Genomic DNA, 18459 nt, shown 5'->3' on the forward strand with positions numbered 1-18459 from the left:
TATATATATATATATATTTTCTTCAGGTGCAGATGTCCATATATATGGAGATGTGAAAATTACAATTGAAAAGTAGAGTGTAAAGTAGAAAATACCGCACCGTAAGAATAAAAGACGGACGTCCGCAGCTGAGAAGACTCTGTGTGTGTGTGTGTATATATATATATATATATATTATCTAAACTGTTGAAGTTATATTCTGTTGTCATATTATTTGATTTTATAGTATACACATAAGATTTGTGTACATAAAACATGCAAGGGAAGGCATACAGAAACCATATATGCAGCAACGAAATTCTTTCAGTGGTTTTCACTTTTCAGCAGCTCAATATTTACCTTCTTTCTGAAATTTAATTTAATTCTAAATTCGCATCAATTACCATGTACATACATCAGGACTTAAGGATCAGGTGCTTCAGTTCCTTGGCGACTACATAGGCTTTGGATGAATTGGTTGTTCAAGACTCTTCAGGTACATCTCGAAGGGTAATGCAGTTGTAGATAGCGATCGAAATATGAATAGCTGGTGATGACCGATCAACGTGATCATTGATGGGGATGGTATGCCTAATTAACTTTGTTGCTAGCTACATATCTTGGTTGTGCCTCTTCCCATCCGATCCTCTCAGTTTGCTCCAGTATTATCGTACTTGTTGTTCGTATGATTCGTTATGAGAATTCTGCTGATAAAAGGATCGGAGAAACTAGGGTTCAGGTTCAGTACGAAGAGATTTTACGAGGGTTAATTACTTAATTTATAGAGCTCTCTGCAAAGGCCTCATGTCATCAAACCCTTTATATTTTTCTGAGTTTTCTTCGCTGCTAATAAGAAATGGTTATAAGGGGAGCTCTTTGGATGGTTGGTTTCTTTTCTCTTTTCTCTTTTTCATATTTAAGAACGTAACCATTGCTTTGAATCACCAGAATTGGTCGAGAACCAACCTGTTAATTATTATCTGGAAAATATTACTCAACTTGAAGTTTGAACCATATGTTTCTGACTATATATAACTCAGACTAATTAATAGCATAAGTAATTAGCATGGAATGAATATGTATGAATGCGTCACATATTGCTTACAAGAGTTCGTTGAATTAATTTTGGTGGAATTCGAATTTGAGTGTGTGATGATGTATATTCGAATTTGGGAATGAAGCGCAAGACCTTCATGAAAAGACTGGTCTATAAATCAACTTTATTCAATTTAAAGTCCAACCTTTCTCTTATAAAACTTGCATGGTCTCCATGTAAATGCACCAGTCCTGCGTTTTAATAATACAGATGAGAATACCATCCCACCTACCAAAAATATTAGCCATTGAAGCAGTCGCGAAATTTCTTTTGAAACTTGGAAATGCCACCATCATCGATCATCGATCATCTTCATCTTCATCTTCATCTTCTTCTTCTTCTTCTTCTTCACCTTCTACATTTTAAAAAGGCCGGCTTGCATGGGATTCATGTTCATGTGGTGCAGTGCAGACACTGTTTTGCTTCACATATCATATATGCATGTCGTAAAATATTATACCTGTATGCATTCTCTAATAGTGTATCACCAGTAGTGTGAATTATTATATGAAATCCTTATAAGAAGACAGACATCCTCATTCTCAAATAATGGGTTAGATCCGCATTAGTAGGCTCACGTATTCTCATGCAAATTAAACTATTTGCCCTAAAATTAATAGAAGAAAAAAAGGGACAGAGGCACTGTTGAGGGTTGACCTCACAAGCTAAGTGTTGGAGTGAATCTTTTTGCCTCCCTCCCCCATGTATAGTTTAATACAATTAGGGTTTTGTTTGTGTTCTTGTGCTGGTGTATTTGTGTTTGTCCTTCTCTATAGTGGTGCTTTGATTTCTTTGTCAAATTCTTAAGCACATTCATACATGGTTGCTGCCCCCCTCGAGTTGTTGGACTTGAATCGATCGTTAGTCAAGATAGAGAGTGAATGACATTTATATTAATTAGTTTGCAAATTGTTTATAGTGGAATGTAGTAAGTTCGACTTAAAATAGACTCGTTGTTGTTAGGTTCATACATGAGAGGCCACCGCCTCACAAATTTGAGGGCACTAAAAAAAAATTATATATATGTACATATATATAATTTTCATAAAAATCTTAGATTTTTTCTTCTTTATCAGTTTTTTGCGTTCATTATACTTGACCAATATTAGAATACTTCATAAATTCATATTCAAGATTGCACATTTACATTGTTTGTATGTATCTGGTAATCGGTGAAATTTCTTTTTGTAATTGCCATTGTTTTTTTTTTTTTTTTTACGTATGACCGTAAGAGGACACTATTCTCAAAATTCGTCTCAGGTCTTCAAATATCAGGTCCGGCCCTGGTTGTTGTATCTGAGTTGTTAATTTGATAGAAAAAAAAACATAAATTATTTTCGTTTCTGTAAATTGTCGTCGGCTAAGATGCATACTAATTGATAATTATTCCCAGAGAGAGATGAGAGCGAGATATAAAGTTGACATATCACCAGTTGCAGGAAGCCCGTGACTGAAAGAAGAAGAAGAAAAGAAATATAAGCATTAGCTGTGCCTTATCCCCAATATTCACGGCCTATAGAATCCCATGGTCTCATACACGTGGGAGGAATGACAAAGTTCCATGCCTACACTTAGAAAGCATAGACTTTTAGTTCTAACCATTCTACAAACTATATGTACCACTAGATATATGATTCTCTCATTTGCATGTAGAAATAACTAGAAAGGGACATAATTCGAGGAAAAATTAGGGATTTCCAACTTATATTAGATTTAAGCACTTCAATTTCTATGATGGTGTTCTCGTAAAAGTTAGGGATTTCCAACTTATGTTAGATTCGAAACATTTGAATTGCCCTATATTCTCCATGTTTTGCTCATTTTAACTTGTATTTATGGATGTAATATCATATACTAATCTAGTTTTGTTACTTTTCGTTCACCGATTTGCACTAAAATTGTATATGAAACTCAATTTTGGTAAGTGGTGGGGAATCTGATCTGCATTGATCTGCATTCATAATTCATATATAATATAAACAGTGTGTTGAGACTCTTACGTATACAGGTCCCTTGATGGGAATATAACAGCTACGTGTGTACCCTCCAGTTTTTGCTTGCCCTTAGAAATAAGAAGCCAGTGTGGAAAAACAAAGAAAGCTGACGTACCTGCCTCAAATCTCAAGGAAACCATCCCCGTGATTCCCGATCGAAGCCATATTTACATATACAAATACAGATTAAGAACCAATATATGAGATACAGTATTGTCTTTTAAAATTTTGAGTTATAAGTAGATCATAAGGGAGATCGAGCTCGAGTCTGCATCAGCAACAGCTAAAACACACATGCTTCAGCCACAACCAGCCTGCAAAGTATTACCCTTTAAATCATTGATTCTTCGATTCCCATCTTTCTGCTGTGAAACTGCGAATTGCAATGGCATGGTCTCCCCAACTTCTACGACACATTCAATTAAAAGTTATAGAACCATGCCCGCCACCAAACCCCAACAAAAACCACTTGATTTATTGTTTTCTTTCATCTAAGAAAATAAAACAGTTGAAGTTGAATTTCTGTTGAGAACAGGAAACAAATAATCATATTTATTAATTTATGAGCTGAAACGTCAAGGTTGCTAAGTAATTCAGAAGTTTCTCGTGTAAAACAGGAATTTTATGGCCATCAAGGAAGTTTCAAGTTATCCTTCTGATGATCGCGTTCTTGATACGATGTTGTTAATTGGTTATATAAGATTCATCAACGCTAGCTAGGGCTAAAATTGATGACATATGGCTGCTGATGAACTTGATCATATATATAATACAGTGGTGTTAATTAAAAGAAATGAACTTGAAACCCAAAGACTCTAGTACTCTATATCAAGAAGAGACTAGCTAGTTGAAATTCGTTTTAAGTTCAAATTTAGAGTTGTATATCATGTGGTAAAGATGATTTTTGTTGGTTGCTGAGAAAAAAATATAATTCAAAGGTTAGAATTTTCTCCATCGTCCAAGATTATAGTTATCGGGTTTAGCCTCTGCTATATACTATATCTGTTTTTTCTGTTCGATCGATCTCTTATACGATTGTTTTGTTTCACTAGATGGGGTAATTAAGAATTTTGGATTAGGGTTTTGTTGATTGATCAATAATGTAAATGGCATATTTTGAGACACAATTACCAAACCAAGAAAAAAAATATTAGCAAAGGATCCAGACTCCATATGCCATCAGTCTTATTGGTATGCATACTTAATTTATCCCGAGTTGGAATTCGATTAATATAAAAAACGAAATGACGAATTGGGCTGCGATAGAAAATATTCCACAAAATAACTAGTATTGTTACTTCTTGCATTGCATGCACGGCATCCATACCCATGCACACATGTATGCATCATGTATGTCAAAGTTAGATGCCTACCATATAAACACCCTTTTACCTTATAATATCCCCCACAGACAAAACAGAGAGGAAGAGAGAGAGCAAAGTTTTTCTAGGGTTCCACATTTCTCTTGTATTGTAATAGAGCTGAAGTACTGATATCCTCAGCTATTGTCTTCCTCAGTTGATGGACTTCGATGTCCTTTGCTGTAAATAATACTTCTCTCTTTCCGAGCAAGCATGGTGTCTGAGGAACAAGAACTAGGGACAGTAGCAGGTAGCAGACCATAAAGGTGATGATCATCGACTTTCCGATCCATCAAGCTCCCCAGAAGGCTCTAATCCCCAATTATCTTCTTCACTCTTAATTAGTCCACAAATCCCTTTCATTTTTCTCTGTCTCTAGTCTCTACTCCAGTAGAGAACTTGGAGAAGCTATGGATGGGATGAGCGGCGAGTCTGAGTGCTCGAAGACAAGTCCCTCTGATGATCGAAATGAGGAAGGAAGTAGTGAGAGTGGAGAGAACTACGATGGTGAAATCAATAAGCCCAAAAACAATGGAGGAAGCTCAAGCAACAGCACGGTGGAAGAAAGTGGTGATCAGAAAAAGGGATCGGTGCGACCCTATGTTAGATCCAAGATGCCAAGGCTTAGATGGACACCGGATCTCCATCTTCGCTTTGTTCATGCCGTGGAGAGGCTCGGAGGACAAGATAGTGAGCTCTATTATACACTCAACTCTATTCAATTTCTTCTCACTCGATGGATCAATCCAACGAGTATACAATTTCATTTTGGGATTTCGATCAATGAATCTTATTCTCTGCTTGTGTGGTGATTTTTGGTGCAGGAGCTACACCAAAGATGGTTCTTCAGCTGATGAACATCAAGGGGCTAAGTATTGCGCATGTCAAGAGTCATTTACAGGTTAATAATTTGATTAACTAATTTAACTTTATGAATTTCTAATTTGCAATTGAATGAGCTTAATTACGTACCATGAATTCACATCTTAAAATTATACTCCGTGTTTCATTGTATAGATGTATAGAAGCAAGAAGATCGACGACGCAGGCCAAGGTACAAAAATTCTCACCTTGATAAATTGCTGATACTCCCGAACCTACAAAAAACTAGGCTTTTTATTGGGAACGTTTCCAATCAATTGTTAATTTCACACGTATCACATGATACTTTGTTTTTGCAGTGATAGGAGATCAAGGCCATCATCTTGTTGAATGTGGAGATAAAAATATATACAACCTCAGCCAACTTCCTATGCTTCAAGGATACAACCGAAGCCACATGAGTACCAGCTTCAGGTAATTAACAAAAGATCATGAATTTTGCTTTTATCCATAGATGAATGAATAAATTTTCTTAAACTTTTCTTCCTTTGTTTTGATTTCCCAAGATATGGATACGGTGATTCCAATTCTTGGAGTACTAGTGCTTATGAAAACTTGAGGCATCCAAGAAGTACTAGTGGAATATTTCAAGGGACAATAGCTGAGAAGCTCTTTGGTAGCAGTACTAGCAACTGGAATAGTACTGCTTACAGCAATTTCCGGACAAGCTCCGAGCAAGGACCGTCTTGGATTACTCATACACTCAAAGACGAATGCAGCCAATTGTATAACATTCGCCGACAGTCCTTGCAAGCACATCAAGCTAGGTTGAGTATCATTGATCATCTTAATCCCACGATGCATGTTCAACCCAAAGCAAAGGATCACTTCACAAGTTTAAGCAGCACAGCAACCAATCTACAGGATTTGAAGACGTTGAAAAGGAAGGCTTCGGATTGCGATCTTGATTTAGATCTGTCTCTCAGGCTAACAACGAAGAATAATGACGAGAGCCCAAGAAGTACTACTCTGAAGGACAATGAAGTTGATTGCACTAGCCTTTCTCTGTCATTGTACTCACCGGCATCGGCAAAACTCAGCAGGGTGAAGGAGTAAAACCGACGAAGAACATATAAGTAGCATAAATATATGCAAAGAGCTAGCTGAGCAAGTACTCTGGATCTGACTATATGAATGAGACAGTATTCTAAGTGAGATTTTGAGGTACTTGCTCAAATTACAATATTATGCCTTTGTTATTGTGATAAATTGTCTTATTATTGTACTACTGTTACACATACAAACTTTTTTCTTGTTCGTCTACATTGAATGTCTCTGCCTTCTTTAGCTAGCATGATGTGCAGCCCATATATATATGGAACGAGAATCAGTTGGAAATTGGGAAAAAGTTTCTTACCACTTAACATCTCATGATTGACATATGCTTTGAATATGAAAATCTGTACGAGTCTATTCTCTAGGAGATAAAGTATAAGTTTTTAGATAGCTCACAAGTCGCAACAACCATGCATGAGTAGTTTGCTTTGGTAATGGCAGTTCCATTGATTATTCTCTTTTTTCTTATCAACTTCTTTCTGGGGAAATAATGTAGAAACACCCAACAACTTAATTATTCCCGATCAATATATCGAACGTAGTTACGTACAAAATCATGATTAGTTTGGTATGCTGATGATTGTATGTGGAAGTGTGTGTGTGTGTGTGTGTGTATGTAGCAGTGGTCCTTTGTAAGGTTGGAGTAGTCTGTTTACAAGTTTCCCCTTTGCTGATCAATCTAATTACACCAGTAGCTATATTGAAGCCAACTACATATGGTATCAAGAAACCAGAACGAAACCATCAGTGTTGGGTGGTGAAGGTCAGTGTGGATATTGGGTGGTTATAGCCAGTTAGCCGCCGGCCGGCTTGCTCAAGCCAAACCGCCCAATACCCGAACCTGAAAGAAACCATCATTTTCTGGGTGGTGAAGTTGTGTAGATATGGGAAACACATTATGAAATGTCACCACCTACTCCCCATATCCAAATTAAGGAGCAAAAGTATCATCAGGAAACTGAAATTTTATTAATATCAAGACGTAAAGTTTACAACAATAAGTTAGCGAGGGGGAGATGATTCATGAGTGCATGTATACTCATCAGTCATCCCATGAGAAAAAAGCAAGAAGCAAGAAGGAAAGAAACCTCCCAGCAGCACCCTAAAAACAGGCTAAAGAATAAAGAATTTATACAAGAAATTAAAAGAAGAAAAAAAAGAAACGATCGATGGCAAGATTAATTCATTGTTGACATTCCAGAAGGATTCGCATATCCTCCATGGGCTTCTTCCCCTCACTTGTCTTGTGATGAAAGGCGTTCTTGGATAGCAGCAGCAGCAGGCTCTCGATGTTCAAGTAGTACGCAGCAAGAAGAAGATTGCAGAGGGTGGATTTGTCAGTCTTGACAACAAAGTCTTGATCCCACGCCTTGAGCTCGTTCTCGTTCACCACCTTATTCTCGTCTTCGTCAACGTGCCTCTTGCAGTACTCCATGGCCTTTTCCAGAACCTTGTGAGTCACCTTCCGCAGATGAACGACATGGTCTTCGTCGTCGTCCTCAACATCGTCGTCCATCACATCGTCGTCCTCGATCATATTCTTGATCATAAGCGACTTCTTCGCCACCGCTTCTTCTACCTCAAGAGTCTGTCCGTCCAAGCTCTTCAGAGTGATCATCTTCTTCGATGACATGGTTCGGAACATAAACCTCGACAGGTTAATTACTTTTCTTGAAACGTAATCGAAAGCAACGCTCGCTTTCTTGAAAGCAAAGAGTAGGGTTGTAAGAGTGATGCAAATCACCTGGGAAAGATCAGTATGTTTTACACATCTTTAAGTCGGTTACAGTAAGTCGGCTTAACCTATACGTATCATGCAAGAATTTCGTCTCCTATTTGGAAAGGGAAACAAGTTATAGAAACTTACGTTTGGTGTTTGGTGTTTGGTGTTTGGTGTATATATTGTATGGCGGCCTCATTACATAGATCAATTGAGAACCAAAAAATGATGAGGGTCCAAAGTGGTCCAAAGTGATATTTCATCACCAAATTAATACTTGAACGCTCTCTGTCATATTGGTGGTGTGGTCTATGCCTTATTAACATGGCACTATGGCAGATAAACGCTCTCTGTCATTCCCGTTCACATCACAATTGAGGACATTGCCTCCATCTCCACTATTATTATTTGTTTTTTCATCTTAACACACCCGACCTTGTGTCCTTACATATGATTAGTGAGAACCGAACTCATCATCATGATCTGTAACTTACTAACATGTCACAGTTAATATATTTGTACAAGAATCTTTAGAAATTTGAATAGAGATATTCTATCACTAGACTACATATAAATCCGCACATTAACTGAATCATATGTTTTGCAATGCATATTCTAATTAATTGAAACAATAACGGGTACATAGAGTAATTTACATGGAGTTATTGCACCCCATTAATCACTAGCTTCAAGCCTACAAAGACAAGAATGAATTCTCCGAGAACGGATCGATCCTCACTGAATAGGATGATTCTTTGCGTGGAGAAAGACTATGAGAACGATGAACAAGGTGGCGAACAGCAGGACCAGAACCAGCAACATAATCTCACCGTTGACAGCGAATTTCGGGTCATCGATGATGAAAACTTCACCGTCTTCAGACTTGTTGGGGACCAAGGAAGGTGAGAAAGGAGCAAGAGCTGCCATCAACGAAGGTGAAGTTCTTGCAAGTTCTCTTGACGAAGGCATGATGAGTCTCTACTCACTACTCTCTGTAGATCTTGTGTGCACACTGCACAGTAAGAGTTGCTCAGATAGATTTGTCATTGCAATTAATAGCTAGCTGCATATATCTGTGTACGTTGTGGATGTAGGTCATTACACGTGAAAAATGAAGAACCGACAGAAAGAGGTACATATACGAAGGGACACAAAGATATATATGATTGGCTTTGAATTAAGCATCATTCCATACAACAGCTGTTTTTGTTTGTTTGGTTTTGGCCAGCAACTAACTCATTCAAAGCTTGTCATGAAGAAGAAGCTAGCTAGCCCATTATTCCTAATTATTATGTAAAAAAGAAATTCCGGTAGCATAAAGCTCTAAATGGAATCGAGATTCTCATTCAAACTTAAGCTAGTTTTAGGCTTTAGCATAAACCCATAAGCTGAGGCATTAAGCATGATATTAAATTAATGTAACCTTTTTTTAAGAAGATAAATTTTATTGGTCGAATATATCATACAACGACTTCTTTAGCTCATGCCAAGGGATCCGAAGATTACCTTGATTACTATAAATACGTAGGTAATGAAATGTTGGTGCATTAACTGATTGGTATTCACTTTTCAGTCTTATTGTTTTCGGTAGTTCAATTTTTAATATAACCAAAAGAAGGTTACAATTGTTCAAGGCTATACATGCTGGGCTTTGGAATATGGAGCAGAGGTTCAGATTCTTGAGTTTTATGCCATATTTGAGAAACCACCCAAATATTAGCCTAAGCCCATTGGAACTTCAATTCAATTCAATTAATTGATTTGATTATTCTAAAGACTCCCACCCTTTTTCTTAATATTATTCTTTTATTCGAGGGACCCCTAATGTTCTAGAAAGCGAAAATTACATACTGATGGTGCATGCTATGCCAGTCACTGAAAGCAAGAGGTGTTGTTGAAGGTCTTTGTCATTCACCTTGGTGACATTTTCTCTATATAGTACTACATACCATTATGCGTATTATTTGGTTAGATGACTTGCTTTGAATTGTAACGAGTTAATGGATGAAGCTTACTTTTTATTTGATTTTGATGGAACCCTTGATTTTTTTCATCTATAAAAGCTTTGTCGATCAAAAAAAAAGAAAAAAAGAAAAAAAAAGAACTTATGCTCGTATGGAATCATAATCATAGTTGGGAGTTTGGGACAAGTTGTATAGCATCATGTACGTTATTATAGGCTGACAGTTCAAAGCAGTGCCATCCTCGCCGAAATTCAGTTCATCACAACATTCTAAAGTCATTTTCGTGGGCTTAAAATTCTATTCTGATGACGATTCTTTTCACTTTTTCAGATATTCCCCAACATTCTATTACCTTTATGGTCCTGTAAAGATTTGTACTTTGGTAAATGGGAGAGGCATGGATTCTCTCAACATTCTTCTCTCTATATTACTCGTGCAGAACATGTACATTGCAGTTGGCCTAAAATAATAACATGGCTTGTATAGTTCCTCCTCCTCCTCTGTGCCAAACAGAGGATTTGGGAAGCGAAAATCTCCAAAGGCTTGCCAAGCAGCTTCAGTTTTACAAACCAACCAAAACAGCGGACAAAGTGGAGGAAAATGTCGAGCTTGACATAAATGAAGAGCCTTGTTATGTAAAAATGAGGGAAAGAAGGGCAGCTGTTCTGATATGCCTCTTTGAAGGTCCTGAGGGTGAGCTAAGAGTTATTCTTACTAGAAGATCAGTGAACTTGGCTTCACATCCAGGTAAAACGTTTTCACTAGGTACATATTAAGTTTTTAACCGCACAAGGTGGGTATAGAAGTTTTAAGGCATGGATCCATAAGCAAGGACTTCATCAATATAAATGTTTCTAAATTGTTCCGAAAACAGGTGATGTAGCATTGCCAGGTGGGAAAATGGAGGAGGGAGATAAAGATGAATCTGCAACTGCACTGAGGGAAGCCATGGAAGAGATTGGCCTAGATTCTAGTCTAGTTCAAGTTGTAGCTAAACTAGAAATCTTTTTATCGCAGGTATAATATAACATAGTAAGAATTTGAAACAAGTCTAACAACATAACCCGAAACAGGATGCATTCGGCTGTCGCGCTAAGCGTTTATACTAAATTTGTTGCCTTGTGCGAATATTTGTGCAGCACTTACTCACAGTTGTCCCTGTGATCGGACTAGTACCCCGGATAGAAGATTTCGAGCCTCTACTCAACACTGACGAAGTCGATGCTATATTTGATGTCCCACTGGAGATGTTTCTCAAGGTCGATCATACTTGTCCCCATTTAACTTACCAAGAACATATAAATTATTTGTTAACATTCTCTACATTTGTGTAATGCAGAAAGAAAATCACAGATTTGAGGAGAGAGAATGGAGTGGATGGAAATATGTTGTTCATCATTTCGAGTTCGAGTCCAAGCAAGGAGAGTTTCTAATATGGGGACTAACTGCAAGCATTCTGATTAGAGCTGCCTCTGTTATCTACCAGCAGCAATGTCCATTCTTCCAAACACATCTCCCTGACTTCCAAACTTTGCAAAAAACCTTGCATACTGTTGACTCTAATGTAGCATGATAATATCATACCCAACTTTCATGAAGTGCTCAAATCGCTTTCAGAATTCAGATACTTCAAAACACTATAATTATAGAGTTTGCTGAAATGGTAAATATACTTTCTGAGCTACATATAGGACCATTTCTTGATACTTGCTTGAAATCCTACTGTAAACTCGTGATAGAATGAAGTGTATCAGAAACTTCTTCTATTGGTTTAGTCAAGAACTCAATATATTGATAAATGGTGTGGTAAAATGTAAGCATCTTTCTCACGTTTGATCATTGAAAGCTATTCTTCTTCTCTTTGAAAATCCGAAGAAAAATATTTAATATCAGTCAAACTAAATATCCCCAGACCCCAGCTGCTAGCTAGCTTCCGTATACAGATAAGCAGACTTAACATGTGTCCCCTTCTATATATGTTCCGTACCTGACTCGGTCAACTTTAGAAGCTTCACCATGTTATTCATGGCCGGAATTGGTGCTCAGCTTCATTCCACAAGTCAAAGTCCCCCCTCCATGATTCCCATTTTAAGAAGACCAGCAGCTTATCAAAAAATAGCAAACGCGAGGAATTTTCACACGAAGCTACCTAGGAGTACAGATAGAGTTTCCAATAACCTCACCAACCCAAACCATATATATAGAAAGAAGCTTCAGAAACTAGGAGTTACTTCTTCCCGACCATGGCGACCAATCCTAGTAGTTTTGCCTACAGTGATGTCTCCCCAGCAGTGCCAAACTGGCTAAACAAAGGTGACAACGCATGGCAGCTCACGGCAGCCACCTTGGTAGGGCTGCAGAGCATGCCGGGCCTCATCATACTCTATGCAAGCATAGTTAAGAAGAAATGGGCAGTCAACTCCGCCTTCATGGCCCTCTACGCCTTCGCCGCCGTCCTCATTTGTTGGGTGCTTGTCGGCTACCGCATGGCCTTTGGAGACGAGCTCCTTCCATTTTGGGGTAAGGGAGCTCCTGCCTTAGGGCAGAAGTTTTTGATCCACCGAGCCAAGGTGCCGGAGAGCAAGCATTTACCGAGCGAGATGGTCGAGCCGTTTTACCCTATGGCGACGCTTGTGTACTTTCAGTTCACTTTTGCTGCCATCACGTTGATTTTGTTAGCTGGGTCAGTTCTTGGGCGCATGAACATCAAGGCTTGGATGGCTTTTGTTCCACTTTGGCTTATCTTTTCTTACACTGTTGGAGCCTTTAGTCTCTGGGGTGGAGGGTTCCTCTATCATTGGGGTGTCATTGACTACTCCGGTGGTTATGTCATCCACCTCTCCTCCGGCATCGCCGGTTTCACGGCGGCTTATTGGGTATGTAATAATGAAAACTTTGCTTTAACTGAAAATACACGCACGGTTTTAAGTTGTTATACTATGCTAGAGAAACTGTGTTTAATTATCCAGATGCATTACTTAGACCGCTAACACCAAATTTAATTTCGTGTTCAACACATGCATCTTATTAATAATAGAATTGAATATTGAATTATTATCAATAACATAGGTTGGTCCAAGGTTGAAGAGTGATAGGGAGAGGTTTCCACCAAACAACGTTTTGCTTATGCTTGCCGGAGCCGGGCTACTATGGATGGGATGGTCAGGTTTCAACGGCGGAGCACCATATGCAGCAAACATCAACGCTTCAATTGCGGTGTTGAACACAAACATATGTGCCGCCACGAGTCTTCTTGTGTGGACTTCTCTAGATGTCATGTTCTTCGGAAAGCCATCGGTGATCGGAGCCGTCCAGGGAATGATGACGGGGCTCGTGTGCATTACGCCGGGAGCAGGATTAGTTCAAGCGTGGGCGGCTATAATAATGGGAATTGCTTCTGGAAGCGTTCCATGGGTGACCATGATGGTTCTTCATAAAAAGTCTTCCCTGTTACAAAAGGTAAAGTTTCCTAGTACTGTTGTGACTACAATTTTAGTCTTGCGTTTTCATTCTCTTTTGGCATGAGCGGTGGATTCATATTATTTGACGCTTGACAAGCCACAAAGCCTTTGGCAAGGGCTGCTTGTTCCCATTGTATACAATTTTTTGTTCAAATCTCGTGTTTTATTTGCTCTTAATATATTGATCTTGCTTTACCAATGGGGTCGCCCTTGCCGAATTTTCAATGTTCTTGCATTTAGTCATCGCCAAATCATAGTATACCTGATTTCTACAATACTAATATATCCACTTGTATCATTCTCTTATCCTTAGTGACCAACCCACATTCAAGGGATCATATTTTCTTAGAGAACTTCACTAACTCTTTCTTTAACATGAAATTGCAAAGGATATATATAGATAATATTAAATTTGTAAGCTTGACAATGCCTTTCAAGAAGTCCAAAATATGCATAAATAATCTTAATCCTATGTTCCAAGCTTTTGCATCAAACTTAGCTAAGTTTATACATGAAAATAACTTTTGTGTGGTTATTTACAGGTAGATGATACTCTAGGGGCATTTCATACACACGCAGTGGCCGGACTCCTAGGGGGCCTCCTCACCGGACTCTTTGCCGAGCCAGCTCTCTGCAGGCTCATACTGCCGGTTAGCAATAGTCGGGGTGCCTTCTACGGTGGAAATGGCGGAGTCCAATTTCTGAAACAAATTGTGGCTGCCTTGTTTGTGATTGCTTGGAACGTAGTCTCGACCACAATTATTCTTCTGGGTATAAGATGCTTCATACCTTTGAGAATGCCTGATGAACAGCTTTTGATCGGAGATGATGCAGTTCATGGAGAAGAGGCCTATGCTCTTTGGGGTGATGGAGAAAAATATGATCCAACAAAGCATGGCTGGAATACATCTGTTTATGGTGAAGAACTGGCACCGTCTCCATATATCAATGGGGCAAGAGGTGTCACCATTAATTTGTAAGCCATATGTGATCACAGGCTGCCACTTCTGCCCATGTTCACATATGAATAGTACCTGTAAGTAGAAATTTTGGATAAATGCTGGTGAAATGCAATGTTGTTATCGTGTTTGGTGTAAACTGTATCTTGCTGATGTAAGCTAAAATGGATCCAGAATTAGACTAAGGAGACCAAGATCGTCATCTGACCTCGACTAACAAGACATAACCTTACAAAAATCTGACTACTAGTGTTTCAATCATCCTCCAAAGTCCAGAATTCATAAAAAATGGTAGTGTGAGACACACGGTAAACCCCACCTGAGTCACCAACTTACAGTCACACTCAAACCCAACAAACCTTATCATCACAATATGCTTTCTCCAATATTCAACACCATCCTGGATCTCTTTATCCACAACCGACTATTGAATATTGTTTCCACCAGGCCACAAGTCCCTGATGGCTGAAGGTAACACCAAGCTTTAATAATGGGAGATTATGGAATTACAGAAGGACCCATGAATTGAAATAGATCGACAAGGGTGAGTATGAAAGATGAACTGCTCACAAGCCTAATACAAATCCAAGATGTACCAATTTCCATCCATTCTTATGCAGATGCTCCTATACGATGATAGCTAACTTTACCACATAATCTATGTTCCATGACGAATCTCGTAAACCGGATAAATCAAACTTTTCACTAATCAAACTTCTGCCAGTCCTCGGTTACTTCTGTGGAAGATGGCACTGGGGTTGGAGCAGTCAGGCTACCCACACCAGAGTCAAAGGTTTCCCATTTGGTTGTTACCGAGACAGCATTGCCATTTTGAGAAGCGACACCGCTGCTGTTCTGAGGATTCACACCATTGCTATTTTGAGAAGCCACACCATTGCTATCATTGTTAATCGGATTGGAGTTTTTCACCTTCAGATCGTCCAGTGAATCCACAAGGTTCTGGACACGACGTACCTGTTTAAGAAAGATACATGACATCGATTACAACAGATTTCTAATAGTATATGCAACTTCAAAGCCTATACTGTAACCCTTACAACGTCTGTAACCTTCCAAAACTATTGATGTGAACTCCTATCTGCGACATGACACTCACTCACCAGGACTTTAAGACATCATAAAAACATAAATAGGATCATGACACAACCGCCACTTGTAGTAGAGTGGTAACTTTGCCTTTAATAACCAGAATGGAGTACATAGTTGAAGGGAGAATGGTTTTAAGCTAGAGGAAGGGAGAAATAAAGGGAAAGAATTAGATCAGTATTCGGAGGACTGGTAGCCTAACTGTCAAGAAATGCTATTCCATATGAAAAATCTAATAGGATTTGAAATCAAGATTAAAATGGATTCCAATTACAAATACCTACTGCAACATAATGCTACTCTAAGAAAGATATGAGCGTCAAACACAATGCACACCAAACACTTAAATTAATGTACTCTATATATTAACTCTATCATTTTGAATGCTGCAAAATGACATCAGTGGAAGCCCTCCTGTGGGATTCTACTAAATGGGAAGTCATAAGTTGGCCTCGATGGACAACAGGTATAAAACTACAAACAGATTGGGAAGGATATACTCCAGTGTATGACATTGCAAATTGTACAATAAGCCGACCTTGCGAGACAACGACTGAGAAAACATATGCATCACAGCCTTCCTCACAGATCTCGCAGCCCAGAATTGCCATATCACCACTGGAATGTGTCAAAGGATCCACCACATCCCGGGAGGTGAAATTTTTTTGTTATAAATAGAGTGGGTATAAGATGAATAAAACACATTACATCATTCTCCCATGGGAAATGAACAATAATTGACACAAAACTAACAACTTGATAATCAAACGCAAAGTCGACAATTTAGAAACTGCAATGCAAATTGCAAAAGAAGCAAACCTCAGCCTTCCGCTGCATTCTAGCTTCTCCTTCGGCTTTGATGCCATCCAATTTCAGCAACTGCCTCATGAGCAACTCTGTTGATACAGCAAACTCCTTATCGGAAACCTTGGTGCCACCATTCACAGCCACATCCAAAGCAGAAACCTACAACACAAAAAGCAATCAAGCAACATGAGTCCCATAAATATCTACTACTTTGATAAACAAATAAACACATGGACTCACCCTGTCGGACAGGCCATCAACCTCGGCTCTGACTCCAGCAATTGCTTCAAATGCCTTGGCCATCTCAGGGCTCATAGCTCCAATCTCTCCAGCATCAGCCTCCATCTCATTGCTTCCAACTCCAACCTCCCCAGCATCAACTTCCATCTCATTGTTCTCATTCAACTCCCCGATGCTCCTCTCTTTCCTTTTCGGCTCCTGCAAGAGCATAACCCTGGAATTATCCTTCGCGCCGGCCGCATCCAAATGCTCTTCATCTTCCTTCTCTTTCCCCCTGAACAACAGCTTCTGCTCCTCCGGCTCCAGCCCGGTCTTCTGCGAAACCAGTCCCTTCAATTCCCCTATCAAAAAAATTAAAAAAATCCAAACCGATCAAACACCTATCCAATTTCACAGCTCACAACTACAACAACCACTATCACAGACTTTAATCACCATAATTAGTTTAATCACCACAACATTAACAAAAACCCTAACAATTCCAAACCCTAAAATACGAAACCAACAAGTTAGAGTGAACTTCATCGCAGTGAAATGCAAGGGAGAAGAGCAGCGGTACCGAAAGTGGAGTGGGCCGGGAGGTTGATGACGTGGTGAACCGGGCCGTGAGTGACGTGGATGGTGATGACGGGACCAGAAGCGGCGGCGGCGGCGAGGTGTTCGTCGTCATAGTCGCGGCGCTGGACACACATGCCGCCGGGTCGGAGCTCCGAGACGGTCTCCTCGTTCGGAGGGGTTACCGGCGAGGCTTTCGGAGTCGGGTTCTTCTTGAACATGGTCGTCGGAATCTGGAAATTGAAAGGTTTGAGAGATTTGGGGGTTTTCCTAAGTTTGGTAATTTGGCGGGTATAGTGTGGACGAAGAGAAAGGTTTTACCTATTACTATTGGTTCTTACCATCACTACTGGCCTAATAGTGTGGATTAGGACCCCAGATTGCTTTTTGTCTAAGATTTTTTCTCTTCAATAAAACGCACAATTATCTTTCCAGTGTTTTTTTTAATCAGTTAAATAACTCAAATGCTACCACGAACTCTTTTATAAATTGAATTGACGACCTTCTAGATATAAATAAGAGACTATGTCACTAGATCAAATAGTATTTTTTTTAATTTTTAAATTAGTTAAACAACTCAAATGTTACAACGAAGCTTTTTATAAGTTAAATTCATGACCTTCTACATATAAAAAAGAGACTATACCACTAAATCAAATAGTACTGGGTTCTGTATGTGTTTGGATGAGAGAAAAAACAATGAAATTTAATTGAAAATGAGGATTTTATAAAGAAGAGATTATGCTTGTTAGTTAAAGTCGAGGAGAAAACTTTTCTCTCTAGAGAAAACCCTAGAGGACGCCGCCTTCCCGTTTTGTGCCTGTCCGGCTCCGCCTCGCCGCCGGCGATGGCCTCTGGCCTAGCCGGCGCCCATTGGGTGAGCCCAGACGGGTGATTGGTGTGAGTGCAGTATCTCAATCCCGAAGGTTTGGATCGGAGGGGGGTCTGTGTTGTCTTGGATCCAACAGAAAGGCTGGGTCAAGGAGGTGGGGTATGATCGGAGGAGGCACTGGTTTCTGGATCAGAACGCAGTCTGTTAGATTGGCTTGCCGGAGTCGATGGCCGGATGGTGCAAATCGCAGGCGGGTTGGGTCTGATAGCAAGCGAAGATGACGGATCCGAATCCAATTGCATGAGTTCTTTGTTTCGATTGGAGTTGGGTGGCTTGCGGTTTCTCAACGTTGGGTTGACAACGATGGTGGCGCAAGGGGGCTCGACTCTGGTCGGAAGGCGGCGACGGTGGTGGGTAGACACATCATCTTCTTTGGGCTGGGCAGA

The 18459-nt window shown here is 39.5% G+C and overlaps 5 protein-coding genes across 5 annotated transcripts; 3 read left to right on the forward strand and 2 right to left on the reverse strand.

The window, feature by feature from the left end:
- The first annotated feature begins 4478 nt into the window (after positions 1-4478).
- Positions 4479-6446, forward strand: LOC101295055. The gene is made up of 5 exons (XM_004302537.1): positions 4479-5120; positions 5255-5331; positions 5448-5484; positions 5612-5726; positions 5819-6446. Exons 1-5 carry the CDS (start codon positions 4841-4843, stop codon positions 6366-6368), a joined length of 1059 nt encoding a protein of 352 aa, XP_004302585.1. The 5' UTR covers positions 4479-4840; the 3' UTR covers positions 6369-6446.
- Positions 6447-7551: 1105 nt separating this feature from the next.
- LOC101310145 (SKP1-like protein 1A-like) lies at positions 7552-8001 on the reverse strand. The gene has a single exon (XM_004305070.1). It carries the CDS (start codon positions 7999-8001, stop codon positions 7552-7554), a length of 450 nt encoding a protein of 149 aa, XP_004305118.1.
- A 795-nt stretch (positions 8002-8796) lies between these two features.
- On the forward strand, positions 8797-11625 carry LOC101310438 (nudix hydrolase 15, mitochondrial-like). The gene is made up of 6 exons (XM_004305071.1): positions 8797-8990; positions 10383-10447; positions 10539-10799; positions 10927-11069; positions 11192-11311; positions 11392-11625. The coding sequence occupies exons 1-6, from the start codon at positions 8797-8799 to the stop codon at positions 11623-11625; spliced, it is 1017 nt and encodes a 338-aa protein (XP_004305119.1).
- Positions 11626-12295: 670 nt separating this feature from the next.
- Positions 12296-15153, forward strand: LOC101312841 (ammonium transporter 2-like). The gene is made up of 3 exons (XM_004302513.1): positions 12296-12928; positions 13122-13511; positions 14056-15153. The coding sequence occupies exons 1-3, from the start codon at positions 12296-12298 to the stop codon at positions 14491-14493; spliced, it is 1461 nt and encodes a 486-aa protein (XP_004302561.1). The 3' UTR covers positions 14494-15153.
- On the reverse strand, positions 14517-17556 carry LOC101313716 (BAG family molecular chaperone regulator 4-like). Its single transcript, XM_004302516.1, has 4 exons — positions 17186-17556; positions 16627-16967; positions 16399-16545; positions 14517-15447 (listed from the first exon to the last, which is right to left on the reverse strand). The coding sequence occupies exons 1-4, from the start codon at positions 17400-17402 to the stop codon at positions 15178-15180; spliced, it is 975 nt and encodes a 324-aa protein (XP_004302564.1). The 5' UTR covers positions 17403-17556; the 3' UTR covers positions 14517-15177.
- Between the last annotated feature and the right edge of the window lie 903 nt (positions 17557-18459).

Source organism: Fragaria vesca, linkage group LG6 (assembly GCF_000184155.1).
Source record: "Fragaria vesca subsp. vesca linkage group LG6, FraVesHawaii_1.0, whole genome shotgun sequence".
Classification (NCBI taxonomy): Eukaryota; Viridiplantae; Streptophyta; class Magnoliopsida; order Rosales; family Rosaceae; genus Fragaria; species Fragaria vesca.